The sequence below is a fragment of the Enoplosus armatus genome, chromosome 8 (assembly GCF_043641665.1).
Source record: "Enoplosus armatus isolate fEnoArm2 chromosome 8, fEnoArm2.hap1, whole genome shotgun sequence".
Taxonomy (NCBI): Eukaryota; Metazoa; Chordata; class Actinopteri; order Centrarchiformes; family Enoplosidae; genus Enoplosus; species Enoplosus armatus.
Genome location: NC_092187.1, coordinates 21,580,598 through 21,599,807, shown reverse-complemented (window position 1 = coordinate 21,599,807; position 19,210 = coordinate 21,580,598). Strand labels below are relative to the sequence as shown.

Below are 19,210 nucleotides of genomic sequence, written 5' to 3'. Positions count from 1 at the left end.
CACGGCTCAATGAAGATCACACAATTTTAAAAACCTGCTACGCCAAATATGTCCCAGCAATACACCGTAAATTAGATCCCTTGGTTTGGGCACAGCTGCGGCCAAATGTGGCTACATACTGAGATCAAACAAGGCGATATATTTCTCAGTGGCAGTAAGTGGGAACAGCTGGCAATCAGGACAAAATAAAGTATTCCCCAATGAAGTCTTTCATTCGTTACAAGACTCCTTAAAACCATATAATGATAAACATAAATTACACAAATTTAGCGGATGTTAAACTAACAATGATTGAGCAAAAAGGACAGGACAGTGTGTTAAGTATGCTGTGGGGGTTGAACCAGTAAATGTTCTATAGATTTAAATGCATACTAATCTGTATTCCATGTACCTTGAGAATGATGGGTGAGCCTGGTTTTTGCTCCAGGACACCGGTGGTGCTGAGGGGCTCAAAGTAAGGGTTTGGGTAGTACAGAAGGTTAGTGTTGTTGTAGACCAACAACGCCTGGACGTTGTTGAAGATGAACCCAAACTCGTCTGCGTGCTTTACTGTGTCCAAGCCTGGATGGTACTCGGCCATCAGGGAGGGAGCGAAGCAGCTCATGCTGGTGGTGTTCAATACTTTACACACCTGGGGAGAATGAAGACAGACCAGAGAAAGCATGGGTTAGGGAGAAAATCCACTTTTTGAGATGCTATTGGGGATGTGTTGCACTCAAACAGTCTACACATCATGCTATGATAGCCTGAGCACCCTGAAATGAAACAAGAAATGTGATTCAGTCATCCAGGATAAACATAGACAGGTCAGCACGGCTAAGATGGTTGGTTTTCTTTCTCTCTGCCTCCAGAATAAAACAGCAAGTTTCGAGCTGGTCCGTAGTAAAGCCTCCTGTTTGGAATAACCTTAAAGTGTGATCTTAACTGAAACACACTGGCATCAACATGAACCCTGCAGGGAGCTCAGCAGCCTAATAATCGGCATATAAAACCCTCATTCTTTTCAGAGAAAAGGATTTACTGTGTGTCATTAAATCCATCTTTATTGGAGAGGAAGCGTCCATAAACTCGAAAATAAATTGCTGCTACTGCTTCACTGAAAAACACTGGAGGACAACAACCACAAAGGATGGAGGCATTGCTCCTCTGTCTCCTCAGGTAGAGGTTGAGCTATGGCCCTTTTATTACTTCTCTCCAGTTTTCCCAGATGAGAGACCTGTCTTCCATCCATCCTCCCCGGCTCAGCTCTAGAGGGAAGGGGAGAGAGGATTGATTGCTGCACAGCACTCCGCTCAGAGAGGTTTTTATCTCCTTTCACTCCCTCCCAGGTCTCTCTCTGGGGAAGAAACTTAATTAGAAGTAAATATCATCAAAGCTGGTGAACGCTAGCAACTACCACGCCTCCTACCTGTTGTCTGCTGCTCAGGAGCAAGCCAGGGAGATCGATGCAAACTCATTCTTTGTTGCCTACACCGATGGTATTTTGCTAGCATGGTGCAAGGTGAGTTGCGGGTGTGTGACTGTAGAAGTGGAAGGAAGCACTGGTCTCCTTATTTACTTTGCTCTCGGATATAGATTACAGAGTGTTAGTACGTTTTCACCATGTAGAGTATTGAATCTAAATGTAATCTAAATCTGATTCAAGAACTTGGGTATACTGTTTGTAATGTGTGTGTGACCGCAACTAAGGATTACTTTAATCATCAATTAATCTGTTGATTATTACCATTGTTATTTTTTTCTCAATTAATCGATACTTTTTGTGGCCCATTAAATGTCAGAAAATATTTCCCAAAGCCAAATGTGACATTTTCCACCTTTTAGTTTTGTCTTATAAACAGTTCAAAACCCAAAGATATTCCGTTCTTAATTATATAAAATAGAGAAAAGCAACATTTTGCTTGAAAAACGACCTATAATGACCAAAATAGTTGGTGGTTAATTTTCTCTTGATGAATTTAACTGACGAATCGCTTTAGCTCTAAATAACTTATCAGCTGACTGGAAGGCAGCGTTTTGTGGGAAATCCAGGCTCATCGGTGAAAGAAAACACAATTCCAACATTACAACTGTCACAGCAACATAAACAGCGATATAGCTCCACCAGTCTCTAGCTGCACTAAAAGGCCTGAATGCTCCGTTGTAGCTCTCCCTTGTCTTGTGTGACATTTTTCTTTAGAATTCCCACTTTACAAGCTACAGTTGCGGCGCATGACAAGAGCGAGAAGATAAGCCCTTTTAAAAATAGATAGCACAACCAGATAGGACTCCTGACATACTTTCACCAAGTTTAGGTTCTGTGAATGCATGGGCATCACTTCACTGTAAGCCAGAAGTAACTAATGGAAACTGAACAGTGCTGCTCTAAAAATTAAATACTCATATATAAAAGCCACAGATATTTACCATAAAATAACTACTAAAACAATGTGTGATGACATTGTTGTTCAGAGTATAACACTGAATGATTTGTAGGAAAGATAGTGAATGATTAATGAATTAATGAATGAATAATGAATGTTTCCTATAATGTATATACAACATTTAGGAATATATCACATGAATTTCTTTTGCACACTCGTACAGCATGTTCTCCTGATCAGCGTATGGGAATTAAACCGTTTAATGGATAAAAGAGTTCAAGTTAAGTCTGATACGGGCTGCTTTCTTACTGTTGGCATGGTGACATGTAATGTAGGCAGGCCCAGATGCTCCGGCAGCATCCTCGTGACTGTCACGTTGGAACAGCGAGGCATTTGCAAGTCAACTACAGCTCTGACTACCATCTGCTCAGCCGGAGATGGATACTGTGGGTTTTTTTTTTTTTTCCTACACTGTCCTCACTTTCTCTCCTCTTACTCTCTCTCTCTCTCTCTCTCTCTTAAATAAATCCTTTCCTTCGCTGAATCCTGTCAGGATAGAAAACTGCTGCTATCATGTAGGATGCTTTTCAGGCTGCGTGGCAGTGAGTGTGACGTGTGTAAATCCAAAGCGATGAGCGAGTAAATAGTGATGGGTAAATGGGGCATTGTGGGATTTGATAAAGAAAATGGGGCATTTGGGTCCCTCTGTGGGTGGGGCAATAAATGGCTGTATTTGAAAACACCATAACACCTTTGCATGACTTCTGCCTTTCAATAGATGGCACTTTCTATTAATGTATAGTGCATTCTGTTTACACTACAAAGGTATTTATAAGGATTACTGGATTTCCAAATGCTCTACTGAATCACAAGATTACCACTCCGTCTAGTTCTCAGCAGCATGCTACAATATACAGCCATAACATTACACTGCTTCGATTCCAAACAACATGTATTTCTGCTCTCCATCTCCAACACATCACATATTGCCAAACACAGAGTATACAATAGCAGATCCATTCCTTTAGGCCATGTGGAGAAAGAAGCTACGCATTGTTCAGCATTGATAAAGTGAATTGAGGTCAACAGATAGAGAAAATAATTGGAATCTTGGCCTCATCTGTCTTCTTTCTCTAGTGTTGGACGGAGCCAGGGTGTTTTAAGGCAGTAACACTCCAACCCCTCTGGCTGAATACATTACCATGATCTACTGTGCTGCTACAGCCCACTCAACAATTCAAAGGTCTCTGGCCACGGTAGTAGTGAGAGAGACAGAGTGAGAGAGGAAGGAGGGATAAGATGGACTGGCTGTTGGAGATGTGCGTAGGAGAAATGTGAGGGGTCACGAAGTCAAAGGTCATCTGGAGGCTAACATTCAATAGCTAGTCACTGGCTGTTCCACTGTTCCTGTACTTTGTTACTCCTACACTGTGCCTATTTTCCTGCCTGCTGTTCCAACCAACAGCTAATACTGGCATTAATTCTAACTTCAGCTCTGATCCGTCCATAAAGGATCTGTGTGGTATTTAAGCTAGTGCAAAACCAAGCTTAAAAACAAAATTTTTCCTCTAAGATGTCTGCCACACACTGGGAGTGAAAAATCATCTGCTGGATGTCTTGTGATGAGGGGTGTGACTAATTTAAAACATCCTCTGTAAGCACTGCTTCATGCGTGGCTTTTCTTCTTTTAAAGTCAATAACGAAGCGGCACAACAGAGATGTCAAAGAGAGAACAGTGATACCCTTTAGACTGTGGACACTCAAGATGATTCGATGAGCCACTCGTGATGCTGACGCTGTTGAGATGCATGGCATTGTAAGACACATGCATACAACTTAGAATACAAAACCATTATGAACATGTAAATTGTAAGTTCTGAGTGTCCATCCTCTGGGGCTCAGTGTATCGGACAATCAGCCTGATTGGCCTAGACGTGATAGGAGCCTGGAAATGCAGTCCAGGCGTCTTAAGTGTGGCAAATACGGTAGATGAAATCTTTCTGGGACAGGGAAATGTTCTGGAGCTGGAAAATAACCCTTTTAGCTTTAATCAAGATTATGATAAATGTTTCAGTTGTGAATCCGGTGACAGATACAGAGCATTTCACAAAGAAAATTGTCTTTTTCTCCTCTCCCGGTTTCTTTGTGAATCTGTGCAGGTGACACAAGGGAGGGAGAGAAGAGAAGCAATTTAGTGGGAGACAGGTGATCATTTGAGGGCTGGATGACAGACAGCAGCTCTTATTGCTACAGTAAAGGCTGCTCTGCTGTTTGCTTTCCTCCAGTAACAAAAGGGGGAAAGGAGTAGAGGGGGTGGAGATGGGATGAAGGATGGGTAATTGTAATCTTAGCATTTAATAGAAATTCATTCTCTGTGGCTGTGGGGCCAATCAAGACAGTGACATGGGCTTCTTTTGCGAAGCTCTAGGTGGGGAGTTGGAAGAGACGAGGCAGGGTGGAGATGAACAACTCTCTTTCAAAGCCTTGGAAACTGACAAATCAGACAGCGTGGCACCCACACACATGAGTCAAATCCCAATTCGCCAGGTCTCCAGGAGTCTCTCTCTCATCAAGTGTTTTTTATTTTATTTTTATATCTCTTCTCTAAACATAAAACAGCACAGATCCGTCTTTTACTTGTAATTACCAGGGTTTCATAACTCAAAAAGGTATTTTAGGGAAACTGTGTCCTTTCGTGAGGAAACAGTGTAGCATAAAAAGCCCAGAGCAGAGTTATGATTTTTAGTAAAGGAACATTCACTAAGCAAGTCAGACACTTAAGGCCAATTTTAGACTACTAATGTCAGGGACGGGAAAGATGCAATTGCAGAGGGGGGAGGAGGCATGTTGGGACAAATCTGTGCAGAATTCTACAAGTGAGACATGGCATTGAGGAAGTTTCTGTGCATGCATGCGTGTGTGCTAACCTGACATTCCATAAATGAGGCATGAGATTTACGTGGCTGTATACAAGAGTGTAATATGTGAGACTGTTTAGAGTACGTACCGACTTGTGTGTTTCCCAGTTTTCTGTGCTGCAGCAAACACGGAATTTGTCATGTTGCCTGATGTATCTTGTATGCAAAATAGAGCCCTTACCTTACATTAGAGCAGGGGTTCACAGTTGGAGGTCAGGACCCCCACACAGGGACATAGACCCATTTACCATTTCTAAGCAGTATATAGAATTAATAAATGGTTTATAACACACTGTAATGTAGTTATAAGCAGATATAGGTGTTTATGGATGTATTTGTCATGGGAAGCATTAATAACTGCATGCTCGTGCATAAACAGATAATGAATGACAATAATATAAAACACACAGTTTCAAATATGTAAAATATGTATTCATGGAGAAACACTGTAAATGAATGAACACATTAATAAATGCTTACAACTACACTATAGTGTGTAAACATGTATTAAATGTTTATATACTGCTTAGAAAGGTTAAAGGTTAAGGGAACAGTTTGGGAACTATTGTATATGTACAGTGAGTGTGAATGGAGAACAGCACTGGGCACAGAGCTCCATTCTTTGCCTTCGCCTCCCCAGTTCCTCTCACTCTCTATCCTTCCTACTCCCCTTTAGTCCATTCGTCTGCTGTCCCCACCTTTCCCCAGACCACGGAGAGGAAATCCCATCCTCTTAATTAAACAAGGAGCCCCAGGACGGGGTCTCAAATGCAATTTGTAATGATTTCCCGCAGCCAAGACTTTGATTATACAAGGGCTCTTTATGCTGACCAAAGACTTCTGACCACAGTTAATCTTCCATTGAAACCCATTAAGAGTCTCCTTGCCCCCGATCATGCACACCTCCAACTTCCCACCACTGACCCACCCGCACCCCTTCTCTCAAATTCTCCTGTCCTCCAGTCACCTCCATTCCTGCACAAGTATCTGTATAGAGTTTGAAAACCTTATTTTTTCCCCAAACAAATGAAAATGTTCAGGTGTGACAGCAAAACACAACAGGGCTGGTGGGGGGGGGGGAGCTGAGATTTAGCCTCAAGAAAATTTTGGATAAACTCTTTAATTAAATACTGCATGCAGACCACTCTCACTGCCAGCTGCATTATGCAGATGCTCGTTGGATTGCTTGAGACGACTGAGTTCAAGCGGCAGATAGGGAAGCGTAGAAAGCTGGAGGGGCTGTTAGGAGAGATAGTTTTTAGTTTTTTTACCCAAGCTAAACATCACTTAGCTTGCTTATATAGCAGTATTTGGTGAGCCAAGCAGGACCTAGTTAGCGTATATTTCCCAGCATGTGTATGTAGTACATGTATTCAGGGAGTACATACTGTACTAACTCTGTGGTTAAGACGGTATAGTGGTTCTTACATTGACAGACTCTCGGCCAGCGTATTTGACTCGGATCCTGGGCTCCTGGACCACGTCCAGATTGGTCCCTGTCACCATCAGGGGGGTGTGGCCGCTGAGGAGGAAAAACGCAAATAGACACTATTTACCCCACAGGATTAAATAATCAAATGCCTTCTCATTTCATTTCTCTGTCTTTTCTTTTTTTTTTTTTAAATTCAAGACGATGACACAAAGCAGTAGAAACATTAGGGAAAACAAAGTAAGAGAGAAAAAACAGAAAGAAACAAAGTAGTTCAAATGCAATTCTAGACTAAACTTCCTAACCCTGATCTACCTCAGAATATTCACTATCAGTCGAAAATAAGCGCATCAAACCGGCTTTCATCCTCAGTTTCTTTTGGGAGATAATAGCCTTTGGAGTGGAGGATGATTAGAGATGCTTTTTAACTGACTTCACTGGCTACAATCAACTGGTGCAGCTTTGGGTTTGAAATACCAATGCAGCTCAAGCATATAAGGATGCAGTGATGATCCTGGGCTTCATAAGACAGCAGCACAAACAAAGCACGCAAAACAAAGCGAGGGGGGGGGGGGGGGGGGGGTGCTGGATGTGGGGCTCTCCCTGCAGCTGTTTGGGTTATTGTTGTTTTTTTCTGTTTTTGTTGTTGCGCCTGTCAATGCAGCATGTGGAATAAAGACAGCAGACGGGAGTTGTTGCAATAATAAATGTCAGATTGGTTTGTGCTATTAGGCTGTGGGTTCACTGTAATGCTGTGGATAGTGAGTTACAGTAGATGGATCTATCTCTGTATCTCTCTCTCTATATCTTCCATACAAAGAATAGAGAAAAGAAAAGCAAAGAAAGATGACCAACATGATGCCCTTCCCTATCCCCGTCTCTCTTCCCTCTGTGCCATCACACTTCTGCTGCAGTGTCCCCCACACTCCGTCTCTAAGCCCGAGCCATCTGCTGTGGACTCACACCTCTGATAGCACATTGTTCTACAAAGCCTCCATTTCATCTTCATCCCTCTCTTCCTCTTAATTAGTAGTGTATGGTGTATGTGTATCTATCTGCCAGACCCTCAACAGATGGATCAACATTGAATTCGATAGGAGAATCTCAGTCTTAACAGTGCCTGTCCTCTCCAATCTGTGAGCTGTGGCACTTCTATCAGATCCAGACTAATTGGAAGAGAACCGAACAGTAATTGAAAGTGCAATATTGACTCGTGTTTTCTTATTGCCACTGGCCTGAGCTGGCTGGCTGCCTGAAATTCTTCTGAAAGTCGGGATAGGCCGGTGAGGACTTTACCTTGCAATGCTCCAGTCCGGTTCAATGCGCTGGACAGTGGGGTCTTCTATGTACTCGAAGGTGAGGCTCTCTCTGATTTGGGCGTGGTCCACGCTCACACTGATCTGCACTGGGCCGACCCCAGACGGGGACGGGGCAGAGTAGCACACTATCTCCGTCATGGTCCGTCTACAAGGGAAGCATAATGGAAAATAGAATCAAATACAGAGTAAAAGGTGTCTGTATGAAAAGCATGTTTTGAAAGTCAACCTAAAGATACACTTTTTGCACGATTAATTAGATTACTGTATTTTCTGAACATAGAGCTTCTATTTAGCTGAGATAAAAACACCACCTACAACAACAGAATGTATTGTGCATTTTGTACTTCCAGCCCTGTTCTGTAATTATCTGCGTTAGAAAGCAGCACGGTGCTGTCAGTCCATGCTGAAAATAAATAGCTCTAATTACTGCATGGAAGAAATTTGTAATACAAACCCTTAAAACAAGAACACATTAAATTATCAGACTTTTCTAAGACTTGTGGTCTGGCCACCAATTCACACAGATGCAAGTGACCCAATGCATATAGACGTCTATGCACGCAAACTAACATGATTCTGTGCTTTCCCCTCCTACCCCACGTCTCCATGTTCTACCTGCCCACCCCCTGAGTTTGTCTCAACTCATTAGCAGAGAGCTTGAAGTAGAACGCCCCCCCCCCCTTCCTCCTCTCCCTCCCATACCAGGAGTACAGTGGAGAAACACAAACCAGTAATTGGCCTATATCTCATTAAAGCTGGCTTGACTCCTCAACCTAACAACATTCCAGTCAGGACTACAGCGGCAGATGCCTACAGGAGTGGGAAGTAGAAGGAAGGCGCATGGGAGCAACCAAGAGAGGGAAGGAGGGATGGGTGGAGTGAGATGGAAGGAAACTGTGAGAGTGAGAGACAAGAGAATAAAAAAAGAAAAAAAAACAGGGGAGGAAGAACAGAATGATAGAAAGACAGAGTGATGAGGAGAGGAGGTGGATGAAATAGAAGACAGATCTATAGGAGCACCAGGTTTTCTGGAAGCTATTATTACAGGGTTTGATGCAGTAGGTCATCAAAACCTTATTAAGATTTACATACATTTCTGACAGCGGGAGGGAGAGAGAGGCTTTCCCCTGGGGGATTTCTCAGTAATATCAAGCGAGAAAAAAATACAAGAAAGCCATGAAATATAGCAGCTTATTTAATGGGAACAATCCACATCTTTTTGGGAACAAGAGCTCGTTTTCTTTTTTTTGTTGTCTTTTTTCATTTGCTCACAGCAAGCCATACATCTAACATTTCCTGACAGTGATGTATGTCGCAGCTCAAAGAAGTTAAAGAAACACTGAGTCAAAGAATTGTGATACCATCTGTATATATTAAAGGCATAAATGTTGTAGGTGTCTCAAAATGCAAATGCAAAAAAAATACTTTAATGGATAAAGATATTATGACAGAAAACAAAGACATATGAACTACAAAATGTTCCTGTAGCTTTTTTTGGACACTTTTGTAATCACAGTAGGTGATATTTTGTGCTTGGTTGGTGACAAAAACATTCATAGTGTGTGGATTAGTTTCACTTCCTAATACCCACATTATACTGTAATGTTGGACCTGTAAACTGTGAAATTCAAATTTGTGTCTTTCATTTTGCACTTCACGTTTCCACCTCATCTTAATGTGCAAATACAATAAAAGAACCTTTCTCCTTTAATAGTCTGTGTTAAACAAAAGCCCGATCATGCAGCCTGTTTGAGCAAATTAAACTTTATGGGCTGCTAATAGCACTTTTATGGTATAAATGGGTGCAAGAGGGAAGTCTCACCCAAAGAACTCGCATGTCTGGTTTCCAAACTGAATGTTGACACTGCTGCCGGCGCCAAGGTTTTCTCCCATTATGGTGACTTTCGTGCCCCCAGACTCTGGACCTCTGCTAGGGGACAGACCTGTGACTGTGGGAGTCTACAAAACAGAGAGATGCAGAGAAAGAAGGGTTAAGAGAGACTGTGAGAGCAAATTAAAGGGAGAGAGAAGGAGCAGAAAGAAAGGACAAAGTAAGAGACCAAAAGGCAGACCAAAAGATGGATATTTTCTAAGGTAAAAGGGGCAGCATCTCAGTGGTTCCTCTTTAAACCCTCATGTATTATCACAGATCCCCAGAAAATTACAGTTATTCATATTGCCAGGCCGATGGCAGTGGAGTGCAGCGCCGGTAGGAGAAAAGAGGATAAAACCAGGAGCTCTTAGAGTCCCTGAGAGATCCTCCTCCTGTGTGTCGAGCATTTCTGGGTTGTGTCTGAGTGAAGCTTTTTAAAGACAGCCTGAAAATAACTAGTGTTTACAGCTGCAGGCAGCTAGCCCGCCGTCGCACAGACAGATGGAGTAATATCCAAGCAGACGGCCCGCCATACAGACAAGCACACACACCTATATGTGCACAAACATAATACAACAATTTAAAAACAACTAAATGCATTCTCTGTCATTTACGCTGCCCTTTGGCACTCAAGTATTGCTGGCTGAAAGAGACGGTCACATAGGGAGCATGTCTTATCGGGAAAATTGAAGAACGCTTCTGTGGTTGGCGTGTTCTGCAATACAAGGGAATTGCAAGTGGTGCCAATTCCAGGCTCTGCAAAGTATTCTTCGAGGAATTCCGCTGCCTCCCAGAGAAGCAGCTGTAACACTGGTGAGAAAAAGTAGCCGAGGATCTACTTCGGAGCCAAGAGCACCACACTGATGAAACTCAAAACTGTCAGCTAAGTGTGACTTCCAGGATGCAGGCTAAAGCAGGTACTCTGAAAACAACAGTAGTAATTACCGGCTGCTGTTAATTGTTAAGGGAGCGCTAATTGTGAAGGTGTGAGAGAGCGCAAATGGGAAAGTAGATTATCTGTTAGCTGCAGGCTGCGCAGACAGCGAATGACAGGGACAGGGAAACATGTGCGTGAACGAGCGCGAACGGGGAGTAGATAATGTTTACCTGCCGAGCGGAGTGCCGCTTTCCATTTTAGCAAGTTGTTTGTTAATTTGTCTGTCTTTCTCTCCCTCTCTCTTATGACTCAACCGTCCAATCGCATTTGATGTACTATTTTCATTTCCCACTGTGTATATTGCTATCGCTTACAGAATTTTAACAATACCTAAAACACTTAACAATGCAATGCTTAACTTTATGCAGCTCAGCTAGTACCTTGTAAAGAATACATTGATTTGCAAAACTGTACAGTTCATGAGGCTATATTAATATAACTTAATGACCATATCTCAATAAAGGCAAACGGCATCCGCAACCAGAGAGCTGCAGAGACCATTAACGAAGACCCCTTGAAAACCTAGTGTTGTTACTGGAAGAATGTTATTTCCAAAATAACAAGTGCGCATACACAGAGCTGCTTAATTACACTATTGGTAGGCATGGCAACGCACACATCATTATTTGCCTGTGGCACATAAACGATTACTTTGCAATACAAGTACAAATCACTTGTAATTGAACTAACTATATATATTTTTATCACTTTACTGCAGCTCTCTAGTTTGTCTCATACTGATTACAGCACACTCTACTGAAGTACATTACATTATATGAGGGTACAGAGCAGTGTGGTGTAATTGCAGTCATTACCACAAAAGAGTAGAGTTGTGAGGAGCGAGCCCTGAGTTCTGGTCTGCACTCTCCAACACACAGCTGGACTGGACCAGGTCTATTGTCAGCAGGAGCTGGATCCATCTCACACACAATCCTACAAAAGACACATAGCAAATCATCAAAACCACTGTACATAATAAAGACAAGTTTTATTAAAAGCAAAGGTACTCACGGTTATTTGTAAGATTTCAGGTGGACTGGAGGGAATTCAAACTTCCTTAAACGTAACTAAAAGCTCAGAAGTTGTCTCTATGTTTAAATGCTTGAGCAAAGTTGAGAGAAAGTAATCAAAACACTTCTCTGCTTGATATCGATTTATCTTCCACTCTAAATGCAATCTTCTTTTGTTGTCTCACTCATTTCATTACGAGACACATCCAGACATCGACCAGGACCCCCTCGATGACAGTCTTTAAATGAGACCAGTGCTCGTCCTCCCTTGGCACTCCAACACACCCAACCTGAGTGATGTAAATTTCCCACTAACAACCAGGCCCCCCGGCAGCGCTGGTGCTGTGCCAGTGCGGTACGTCTAATGTAAATCACGCAGCAGGATCAATGCCGCTTTATCATACCATGTGATCAGGTGTCACCCAGCGCTGCAGGTGACTAGATCAAATGACATAATAAAACGAGGACGTCTATTGATCGGTGGTGCCAGGGAGTAATAAAGTACAAGAAGCAATCACAGTGTGGAAAGAGAGATAGAATATGTGGTGAGGCAGATGGCAGGGGCAGGCAGGAGTGGAGCAGATGAAGCAGAGCAGACGTATCATTTCTCCAGCGCTGATCATCTGAATTATAACAAATGACTCTTGGATATTTGTTGGATGAACTATGTGGAAGAGAGAGGCTAAAGGATTATTTACTCACTGACAGAACTGATATTTTCTTCTCACTAGGCCTCAGAGAAACACTTGCTTCCCCACCTGAAGGGCTTCTGTACTGGTCCTTTGTGAAGCTGCATATTTATGGAAATATGTTTGGCTTTTCAAAACTGAACATTCAATTGTATCTTCTCGGTCTCCATCAAGAGTTCCGCTCTTTCCGTAAAAAACCTGAGGGTTACTTTCAAACCGAATTCCTACTAATGAGGACTCAATTTTGCCACTACAAAAATGCTGCAGAGTAGCATCACCCCTCAGAAAAATGTAGTTTCTGACTGCTGAGAAACACAAAAGTTGAGACTTTTTCTTCAAAGCAGGAGTGGCTTTCACACACTCCTCTGAAGTAGTAACATAAAAGACACATAAATATGTATGTTTTTTTTCTTTTTTGCCCAATCCAGTCCAGTCCACCACAGGAAGCCTGGTGACTGAATTAAGACTCGAAACAAACAGCAACAGTCAGATAAGGACATGCATATAATGAACCTAGAGCCAATATGACCCCAAAAGGCTCTGAATAAAGGTCCAGCTCAGAACATCCTCATGAAGACTCCAACTCCTTCGAAGTTAGACTAACAGGGTCATAGGTTAGTTTTTTAATTTCGCTCAGTCTATTTTTTTTTACATGCCATATAAATGAATTCCCTAGCTTGTCCCCAATTGGATTAAAGTGCTGTCAGATCAGTGCGCTGCTGACAAATTGTCCCCTACAGCCAAGGGGTACATTGTGAATTTTAATTACAGCTGCCCAGTACAGAGCCAGGAACCACAGACATACTGTGCGTCACCAACACTATTCAGGAGCAGCCATTACATTTTGCAAACACCACTAAAAATAAGAAACACCCCTGATTTAATTATCAAAATAACCAGGAAGTTAGTAGCATTTGTGCAAGCACATGTATGTGTGTGACATATGTATTGTTACAGCACCATAGGACTGAAAGTATGTGAGTTACAGCAATGGTGCAGTGCTGAGCTGTTCTCTTTCTGAGGGCAGAAGTAGGCCAAGGAAAGAATTAGGGTTAAAGGCTCCTCTGAGAGCCATGGCTGTGATAGCCTGTGCGAGTGTGTGTGCGCGTTGGTGAGTAAGTGTATGTGTGTCAGCTGTGCCTCAGTGCGCAGCTATACATTTAAAACTTTACAGTATTCTCTAACTGACTCCAAGTCAGTGGAGGGAGGAGAATTTCACACTGACTGAAAGACAGCCGGATTATCCCTGAAAAAAACTCTCACTGTTTTACTAAATGTTTCTATCAGAATATGTGTTGTCTGTGGTACCAAGTGGCCATGTTGCACTATATATTTCATTTATTTATTTCTTTTTCCTCATAACATATTGATTTTCCATGGTGCATTTAACCTGTAGTAGTATAATGACTATTTTTTTGTGCTAGCTGTATGGCATCCTTTCAAAGATTATTATAGGATTAGATCTTTTCATAAAGAATTGCATTTCCTCCACCAACGAAGTCCAATACCCAAAGGGAGTCCAACCTAATCCTAATCCAAACAAGTTAATATATATTTAGGGTAAAGCATTTTAGCAGTATGCGTGTACATCCTTGCCTTTCTCTTGGGATGTCTGCATCACCTGGGGAGGTTAAACAACCATTAGGCACTGGGTCTTTCACTCTACATACGTCTGAGTGTCTAGCCAAGGGGGAGATGGGCAAGTTGTGAAGCACGGGCAACGTTTCATTAGTTCAGGTCGAACGGGACAGGCTTTAACGTGATGTATGCACAGCATGGGACAATTAGGGAGGTAAACACAAGTAAACACACACAGCTGTTGGGGGATTGTTGCTGACTAGATGAGCTACAGAGAGAGAACTGGGCTAGTGTGCTGCAGGGGTAGAACAGCAATGTCAGGGCCAGACGGTCTGGACCTGCTCCAGTCTTCATTAAGGCAGAGATGGTGGGGATAGCAGCTTTTGGTCACAACAACATATATTGATCAGAGTTTGTTAGTTGTTACACCCCATGCATACTGTATCAGATGCACGGTATTATGAGTGTTAATAACTGCTTTAATGCATGTTTATTACATTTTATTGTGTTTGTTATTCGGAGATTTGGCAAGCAAATTGTGTTGTTTATAAATTGGGATAATTATAATCATCAAAAATGTTCCCTGCTGCATTGTGTACATTATGTTACAAACCTTTTCCCAGGTGCTTTCAGTTAACTTGAAGGAAGAACTAAGTCATAATAATACAAGTAAATACAAGAATTCTGTGTAGTTTTCAAACCGCATATGACTCATAGTTTTGAAATAATAATGCTAGTGCTCGTCCTGTTTGTGTGACTTACTGTTCAGCGATGATGTAGCCATCCTCTACAGGGGTACACCTCACCCCTGCCACCTCCACATTGTCCACCATGTCCGAGAAGGCCAGACCAAGGTTTGTGCCATGGATGGTCACTCGTGTGCCTCCCTCTGGGGGTCCAGCCACTGGGGTCACCTACGGGGCGTAAAAAGCCAAACTCAGGGAGAAACTTGTACATGCTGTGGGTGAAAAGTGACATTAAAAGATGTTCTTCTCTTCAGTTGTGCACCTGTCTTGGAATCACAAATGAGCACAGGTTTCCATTGATGCTCAAGGGTAAATGTGCTCTTACGGTCCAGGTGGTTGTAAAAGCAATTAAAAGCACTTCCGCGCCTGCATCCACCGAATGTCAGAACATGCTATGAGTCATTGTGCCAAGAGCATACTCTAATCACAACAGTAGCTAATAGCACATGTTTTGCTGCTCTTCCTGTCTAAATATGGCATCACAATCACACATGAAGACCACACTCTCAATCTTCTTTTTCTTCAACAACTCCTTCCTATAAACTACACAATGGTAAATCCAATAAAAACTTCACAATTAAAAAAAAATGGGATGGATTATTAACATTTTGGATAGGTGCCTGCTCAGAATCTACTGCTGTTGCCATGGATGATAAATCTAACAAGGGGCCATATTAATGCTTAGTCCAGACCACCTACTCATAAAATACAATATGGCTGCCCAGCATGACCTTGGCACAGGGTGGCACACTGCCTTCTGTGCTGCAGAGCCCTGTTGAGGCTCCGACCTGGCCATCATCCAGCCCTTTAAACAAGAGAGGAGAAGAGGAGGAGGAGGAGGAGGAGGAGGAGGAGGAGGAGGAAAGAAGAGTGAAAGCAGGGAGAGAGAAAGAAAGAGAAAGGAGATAAAGAAAGACTAAAAGAGAAGACAATGCTGTTTGGTGGACAGGAGATACAGGAGAGTAAGAAAGAGGAGGGCAGTGGGGAGGAGATGACTGTCACTTTGCTGTGTGGAGCTGCTAGTGCTATGTAAACAATCAATATGCTATTACTGGCCATGCAAGCAGAAGGGGATAAAACCACAGTCAGTTGTGCCCGCTTATTGAGCCGCAAAGCGCCACGTGACGGCGACCCTTCGAGTGGTGCTGTACACCCCTCCCTACCCCCGACACCCACTAGGGCATTGTGGCTTCCCTGTGGGACACCGGCATTGTAATCTAGATTCAGTGGACATTAATTGCTCTGGATGTAAAGTAAGTGTGTCACTGCACCGCCTGAGGGGTCTGAATACATGAATCTTTTAGCACTGCTTGGGCATGCAGGGTATAGAGGGGGGGAAAACATAATGGCTAAATATATCCATGTCAGGCGATGGCAGCAGCTATTCGAGTAGACTTAGTGATGGTTACATAAGCAATGTAAGGGCCTGAGAGAGAACAAGAGAGAGAAGGGGAGAGAGGGGATAGAAGACTATAAAAGAGAGAGAGAGAGGAGTGAAAAAATAGAGAGCAGAGGAAAGAGGAAGAGACTGAAAGAAAGAAGAGAGCAGAGAAAATGGGATGAGCAGCAAAGGGAATGATGCCACTCTGTTCAGTCCTATCAGCCATGATGGATGACAGGTGAGGCAGGGATGGTGACAGGACAGCAGTGCTGTATCACAGATGGGCATGCTAAAAGCTTGGGTGACCTCCTCCTTCTACCCTTGAGGCTGAAATGGAGCCGATCCCACGGTGGACCAAGCACAGGAAAACAGTCTAATCCATGCATGAAACCCATTTGACTGAGCTCCCCATTGGCAGATAGAGCCTTGATTCATCTGTGGATCATAGAGAAACCACCACTTCAAAGGCTCACGCCACCGATGTCTCCAGGCTGGAAGGCGTGAGAGAAGCACTGCTCTTTGTCTCTGTGTAACTTGCACAAACAAAGGAACTAAATCTATAAAGGACCCTCCTTGTTCATAAAACTGTGGTTTGATTGCCTGTAAACCAGCTCCTAATGGCCTTTGCAGACCAGAGGGAACCCACTGCAGTACTGTTCTGTAGATAATCTTTAGAGGGGCGGTGTAAGTCTTTATATTTCACTGCAACATCCTCTTCTTTGCATCTCTTCTCCTTCTTTTGCTCCCTGTCTTTCATCATCTCATCTCCCTCAGGCTAGGTGACACATCCTCCTCCTCCTCTAAGCACCAGCTTGCTTGTTTGTCTTAACATACAGACTTTTCCGAGGGAAGAGGAAGAGGAAGCCTCATTGGACATGCATGCACACCCTGCCGCCCTAACTCCCCCCGTTCCCACCCAGTGCTGCCATGCCATGCTCTCTGTGTAATCCTTTTAGGAGCAGTGCTGCTGCTCGCCTGGCATTGTCACACTGTCAATAGAGGGTAATTCCCAACAAACAGCCAGTCAGCTTGCACATCGCACTCCCTACTCACACTATCGCTTTCTGTACCATAATCTTTTTCTCCAGCTCAGGGGATCAGAGTATTGGACACTTACCACCACTGTTTCCTTAGACATTCTTCAGGCTTTGGCAACAACCACAGAAATACTAAAGAGGGGTGAGATGACCTAAATTGAGAAGAGCATGCATTCTGATCCACAAGATAGAAACTTCCAGAAAAGAAAGGGCCTCTTTTGGGAAGATTATCTGCTGGTTTGAGCAAAAGAAAAACTACGGAGAGACAGAGAGAAATGGCCGTCAATGTGAACAGCCTGGGGAGTGTTGACTTATTCAGCTGAAGTAATGGTGGGGAAAGTTGTGCTGATGCAGCCAAGGCTAAACTCAATACATAGAGCGGAGAGCAATACACCGCCCCAGCTGCCTCCAGGCTATGCAAGCCTAGCATGTCGCTGTAACTACAGTAGCTGACCGAGCTGAATGGCATTCTCCGATACAATTCAGAGCTAATAATGCTCACCCCATGTACTGTTAAAATATACAATGTCAGCATTTTTACTGTATATTCTTTATTATCAATATAGACATTTGTTACAACAGGATTTTATCTCCTTGGAGCTCTAAAGAGATTCTCAGAGAATTACGCTACACGCCAGTAGATGTATTTCCATTCTTGCCATAGCTGGATATTTTGCTTTTGAAATTAAATAGCCCTTGATACATTTTAGGAGCTTGCAGCTAATCTCTTTGTCTTTGGACTCTGCTCAGACTAATTCGAGCATGTCACATTTAATTGTGAGTAGCATTTAATGGGCTTGATAAAGCCCCACTGATCACTTGTTCCCGAACAAACTACATCCTAAATACTTTATGGGGTCTTAAATGTCTTGTAGTCAGCCAAGAGATACGGGTCGTGATGAAAAGGAGTGTTTTGTGTGTAAAGGGGAGACTGAGGGGATTACTTGGTTTTCCTCTGTGACTATACTGTTGTTGTGTTGTTTGAACAGACCACTTTAACATATTGCAAGGTGTAGATGTGAGTGGTATGTTTGCATTATACTGCATGTTGTCTGGCCAAAGACTGTCCTCACTGTGCAACATTTTGTTCTTCCTTCTGTTGGCTGGTTTAATGAAGGGAAGCACGCATACAGTGCAGCAGCTCTCTCAGGGTTACAGCAGTGAGGAGAGCTCAGTTGTACTATGATGCTGACTGACAGGCCCACCATCCCTGTGGTGCTCAAAATATCAACAATAAGCTTGCCCACACTGTGTGAGGGAGAAAGAAAGAGAGGAATCCTACACTTTCTTTTTGCTATTCTGAGGCAACAGCTAGATGTTTATATTTACTGTCACTGGGAGGCAGGGAAGCCTCTTCGCTTTACTGTAAACTCACACAGAAGCCACGGCCAAAGCCTATTGAGGAGATGCCTTTCATATGCCCATCCAAATCCCAGCTTCATTTGATGTCGTTCCCTGTGCTGTTAGTTGAGGCTTACATCTCTTCAATATTAATGGCCCATGGTGGGAGGCACCATGGCACTTAATAGAAACATTAATTATTCAAAAGGCCTATCTTGTGGTAGGCACATCTACTAATGTGCTAGTATGTATACAAATCAGCTCATGATGGGGGCTTTGGTGCATACAATCAAAACCAAATTTATTAATAAATTCATCCCACCAGGGGGGTGTCTGCTTCTTAAAGAAACTGTAATCACCGAGAGACGAAGGGGGTAGGGCGCGGCACAAACGAACGCCGACTTCACCGGCAATGAAGAGGAGAAATGTTGTCTGCGTGCATGTGAAGTACGTGCTCACGTGAATCGTCTAAATTAAAGCAGAGTTGGTTTTGCCACCTACAGCTGTAAACAGACCTGAGTTCAGACAGCTCACAGGGGCTCCGTTTCCCTCTTTCCTCTTCCCCCACCTTTCGCTCTTCCCACCTTTT

General features: G+C 43.1%; 1 protein-coding gene across 1 annotated transcript in view; it reads right to left on the bottom strand.

Moving 5' to 3' along the window:
* Nucleotides 1-19,210, bottom strand: part of plxna2 (plexin A2) — a 135,491-nt gene that overhangs the window by 27,970 nt on the left and 88,311 nt on the right. Inside the window, exons 12-17 of the mRNA XM_070910608.1 lie at nucleotides 14,879-15,030; nucleotides 11,655-11,772; nucleotides 9,852-9,988; nucleotides 8,007-8,174; nucleotides 6,710-6,803; nucleotides 392-631 (exon numbers count right to left, since the gene is read on the bottom strand). Of these exons, the coding sequence (XP_070766709.1) occupies nucleotides 392-631; nucleotides 6,710-6,803; nucleotides 8,007-8,174; nucleotides 9,852-9,988; nucleotides 11,655-11,772; nucleotides 14,879-15,030 (909 nt within the window). The remainder of the gene's footprint in view (nucleotides 1-391; nucleotides 632-6,709; nucleotides 6,804-8,006; nucleotides 8,175-9,851; nucleotides 9,989-11,654; nucleotides 11,773-14,878; nucleotides 15,031-19,210) is intronic.